General features: G+C 42.1%; 1 protein-coding gene across 1 annotated transcript in view; it reads right to left on the minus strand.

The window, feature by feature from the left end:
* The window catches only part of LOC137993144 (RNA-binding protein RO60-like), a 6,093-nt gene extending 1,434 nt beyond the window's left edge, over positions 1-4,659 (minus strand). The window contains exons 1-4 of the mRNA XM_068838827.1: positions 3,414-4,659; positions 2,452-2,736; positions 1,194-1,427; positions 1-151 (exon numbers count right to left, since the gene is read on the minus strand). The exon at positions 1-151 is cut by the window's left edge and continues 1,434 nt beyond it. Coding sequence (XP_068694928.1) covers positions 1-151; positions 1,194-1,427; positions 2,452-2,736; positions 3,414-4,244 — 1,501 coding nt within the window. The 5' untranslated portion in view covers positions 4,245-4,659. The remainder of the gene's footprint in view (positions 152-1,193; positions 1,428-2,451; positions 2,737-3,413) is intronic.
* Between the last annotated feature and the right edge of the window lie 341 nt (positions 4,660-5,000).

Genomic DNA, 5,000 nt, shown 5'->3' on the forward strand with positions numbered 1-5,000 from the left:
AGAGTTGCCTGTATCTCTTTAGTGCTTCGCTTGGGTGGATTTGACCTGCCCATGTTTCACAGTCGGTGTAAACAATGAAGACATCTACCTTAAGTTTCTTCTTTCTGGCATAGATCATAGGCTGTGCACAGTCGGTGCCACCCATGGGTACCTACAAATTTAAATCATAAAGGGTTACGTAGAACCTGCCCTACAGGTAGTCCCAACTATCAGACCACTCTAACGCAACAAGCAGGGAGGCGGGTAAGGGGGGGGGGGGGGTTTCTTTACCAGGTCACCACTCCCCTTGGTCAATTGAGGTTAGGAGATGCCTGGCACGTCAAACTAAATAACATACAAGCCATCATTAAATGCTTTCATAAGAGATACCATAAAATACGCTATATTTCCCATGAAATGAGTATTTACAACCTCTACCCATTGACACCTGAAGCCCCCTGCACTGCCCCCATTAACGAGTAAATTTGTCTGGCGTTAGACAGAGGAAAATCTATTAAGTCCCACTCCTGGGAATTAATGGGTTAACAAAATCTGAAAGTAGGCTTTTTTTAAAGTAAGATTAGGGGAGATGAACTTTAGCCATTATAATTGACCATACTTTTCACTGTTGAGTGCTCATCCTGATCAAAACTTCAACTTGCTTTAGTAAAAACTGAGCACTTGAGGAATTGCTTAGCACATGTACATAGCCCATATTTTAATTGTAAGGTAGCGATACGATCCAACTAATAGTGTAATATTGATAGTATTTTCTTTTCATTTACTCTAATTTATTTATTGTCTATATGCCTCAGATCTCATTTAATTTATTGCTGTAACTTTCATTGTCTTATAAATGGAATGTACACAATAAATCATCATTGTTATCATCATCATCATCATCATCAAAGGGACATCAAAACCACCAAATCTTGCCTCTGTTGTTCTGTGCTTATCAAAGAATCAGGGCATGTGGTGCTCCTGTTTGAAAAACCGTAAAAAAAATGGACACCCACTTCTTGCCATTTTGAAGAGTCACCCAGGCACAACTTACTGATGACTGTTGCAAGTAGAATTCAGTCACAGGTTGAACATCATTATTTTAATCTATCTCACTTTAAGAAACATGTTTAACCAAAACCTCCTTTGCTATTTAATGGTCTTCATCAGAAGGAGACTTAACCTCACTACTAGTCTTGGTAATACTTATTCACCTGTTCAAGGGTTCTAAGGACAGTGCCAAGTTCCTGAGTGGAGTTAATGTTTAGAGGAACCAAATGATGAGAGAAACCAACAAAGTGATACTGTGGCTCTGTACGTGCTGTAAGCATTGCCATGGCAGCAGATGCTTCTCTTGGTGTAATGGATGTACCAATACAGTTCCCACACGTCATTGAGCCACTGACATCAATGGCCAAAAGGTATCTCTTGTAGGTGGGCTCCACAAACTGCAAAATGGAACAGTTATGAGTTGCTTTAGACACACAATTAAATTAAGCAGTCCCCATGGCAGCTTCGCAGAGCCAATAAGGGAAACGAAAAATAATGATAAAGCAGAACAGAACATCGCTTAAAAATCCTAGCTGGCTGGAGGCAAACAAGTTGATTTTTATAAGCACAGCTGAGAAGTTGAACTGGAGAGTACCAGGAACATCTTCAGCTAGTGATCACAACAGACCTTGAAATCAGAATCTCAAGATCTCAAGGCATGCACGCTAAACACTCAGCCAGGCTGCCCTGCCTTTACAAGTCAGGCACAAGTCAGTATTCCAAAGTTCAGGCAACATAAACCGAACAAAGGAACAGGAAGTACTTTGTAACGCTATGTAATATAATAATAATAATAATACTAATACTAATACTACTAATAATAATATATGGCTTGGTAATCACCCTTTCCTGCAATCAGAGACTGAAATGCCAAGGGTGCAGCTCAACGAGGTTAGACTGAAGGAGCTGTGCAGCTGGCTAGGCCCTCAGTCCCTGAACATGACCTGTTCATGACCTCAGAGCACAGCACCACCTGTAGCCAAATGGAATAAGCAGGGAGTTGATTTTGCCAAAGGAGGAAAACCGGAGTGCCCAGAGAAAAACCCTCACAGTAAGATACATACAAACTTAAGATGCAGTCCCTGGTCCGCAGAGGTGGGAGGCACGAGCCTTATCACAGTGCCATCCTTACTGCCCTAATGTAACACGACTTATAACAACGCAGTCTACCTGAGCAGGCAACATGATTTAGAAGTAAAAAAAAAATTCTGTGCTCTGACTGGCTACCTGAGCGGGTACACATTTTGGCTAAACAGTCAATCGTTTATGCACCAAACTGGTTTGGTCAATACAGTAGCCTAATGTTGGATTAAATATGATATATGTTTGAGGCATAATTTGCACTAATACTGGATTAACTATGGATACATGCATCGTCATTGTAAATTAAGTCATTAATATGAAAGGAGCTTCATTACAAACCTTGAAAGCCAAATAAAAAGCCCTATCCAATGCTGAAACAATGGCTGGATTGGGAGTCCAAGAAAGGCGCCCCTTTTCACCTCGGCCAGCCTGATACTGTCTCAGAGCTATAAGAATTGAGAACGGATGAATACGTGCATCTTTGAGGCTCTTCTCATCTTTAAGCATCTGACAAACTTTAATTGCTCCCTCTGACTTGGGTGCAAGTATTCCAACTTTTGTCATTTTACCAAGATTCCTCATCATAGCTGTCATGGGCATTTGTTCCAATAAAGCCTCCCAGATCTTTGTAACAAAAAAGGGTCATTTAATTAATTTAAGTCAATGAATGACAGCAGGTTTTATTGCATTAGACATTTACACTTAGGTAGATTTCTTTTGAAAAGTCACCTCTAAACCAAGACTGTACTCTAAGAAATGTTTTAGGGAGCCCAATGCTCTGAAATTTGAAATCTAGATTTTTTATAAAAATTTGCAATTTCCTAGCTTCTTGAAGGCAAAAGTCAGTTGCCAGGGCCACATGGAACTGCTAGAGCACGGCCCCATAACCCAACAAAGATACCAAAACATATGTATAACATAAATGAATATATACATACCACTCCCCACTCTCATTGAACACTCCCCATTTCAAGGTTAAAATCCCAACTGGCCAGAGGCCACCCAGTTGGCTATTTACAAGTGCAGCTGAGAAGTTGAACCAGGGTCTAACAGGATCATTTTCCACTAGTGGTCAGAGCGGGTCTTGAACCCAGGATTTCCAGATCTCATGGTAAGCAGCTTAACAGGGGCGGGAAGTGGGCAGGAGTAGGGGTTACACTGTAAAAGCACTGCCTGACAGGATAACCCCAGTCTAAACAGATCATGACAGATTGCATAGTGAGCCCCGTAGTTACGCCATATAGTTTCTTTCAAGCTAACATTAAGATATGCAAATACACATTGAAGAGAAAAGTTCTCACCTTTGCTGTGTTCAGGTGTTGTGTGGGTACATGTTCCCTCACAAGTCCATGTTCCTTGATAGAATGCACTAGCTGATCTTGGCCCATCCACTTGGCTTCCTCCACTGCCTTTAAGAAGTTAAAAACAGACACAACATCCTGACCCAGACCAGGAGTCTCTGCATCTTGCTGCACGGAATCAAAGCCTTTAACAACGTACTTGATGACGAACTGGATAGCTGGGTTTTGGGGTTTAACGTGACACAAACGAAAAAGGTCACGGTGGGACCATCTGTTTCGTCGCTTGTACTTTGTCACGGCTACTGCAAGATTCCGTGGTTTTTTTTCGGTGTACCACTTTTGGATCGCTTTTCTGTGCGCTCGACCCCAGCCAGTCGATGTTGGTTTGCTCAGCGTCTCGCACATTTCAACGAACATGAAAAGATGTGTAGGAATTCTTAAGACTTTTGTGATTGCTGCGTAGGCAGCTCGTTTGGTTTCCAAGTGTTTCGAACGAGCACATATCGCCAGAGACAAGATTATCGGATCTTGTTTAGCTGTGCGACCCTCAGTGCTATACTCGACGATGATTTTCACGGCTTCGGGGCCTCGACCTTCGCTGATAAGTCTCAACAAAGCCTGAGCGTTTTCTTGTCCTAGTTTCGGTTGAGTAGCGTAGTATGTACCGCCTTCGCTCCCGAGAACAAGAAAACGACGGAACCTCTCCAGGTCGTCAACTTTCCACACAAAGCCACCAGCTTCGTTCTGTACCTGAGTTGCTGAAAGCGGCTGATATTGTGGCGTTTCAGACGCAGAGGCCATTTCTACGTCGGGAGCTTGTCGTTCCGCCATGTTCTTCTACCTAAGTTACCTAGCTGTCGCCGGCGAATGCTCTCCTTCCACGGTCGAAAAGCGCTTTTACACAGCGTAAACACAAGGCCAAAGTAGCCTTCCTTCCTAACATTCGATCAAGGATATTTATGGCCACAAACCTGTGAGCTGTGTTATTTAATCACTTGGGAAAAGTGAGTACAGCTGATTCTGCAAAAACTAAGTACTTTGTCCCAGATCTCTATCACGCAACCCTACGGTCTATTTTGTCTCTAAAAATTGCCAAAAATGTGCAAAGAAGACATTAAGACCAATTTTGTTTTTAAATGCTTCTTTTTACAACAAAAGCTTTAGAACTTAGACCTTGAATCAGCGGGAGAAATGCAAGAAAACTTGTATACCACATTTTCAACGCGATGGTGCAATTCGCCATCTTTTCTATCCCATAATGCAATACGTTTTGGGTTTCCCTAGAAATTGAAATAGAAATAGAAACTTGCCATAGCCGACAAAACTTAGCACTGTTGTAACATGCCAAAGATGATAAAAATGTAACAAAAAGGGGGCTCATAGTGGGTATGTCGTTTCCATGGTACGACGCTGATGAATACGGCTATTTTAGGATTGGGGGTTGCCCAATACCGCATTTCCGCGCCAAAAATTGGCAAATACCGAAATACCGCGTTCAAAAACAAGAAATACCGAAACCGAGATTAATATGTTCTATATTTTCTTCCCCATGTTTCTCTGTGCGCGCGGATTACCTTCAGTTTGTCA

Source organism: Montipora foliosa, chromosome 2 (genome assembly GCF_036669935.1).
Source record: "Montipora foliosa isolate CH-2021 chromosome 2, ASM3666993v2, whole genome shotgun sequence".
In the NCBI taxonomy this organism is placed as follows: domain Eukaryota; kingdom Metazoa; phylum Cnidaria; class Anthozoa; order Scleractinia; family Acroporidae; genus Montipora; species Montipora foliosa.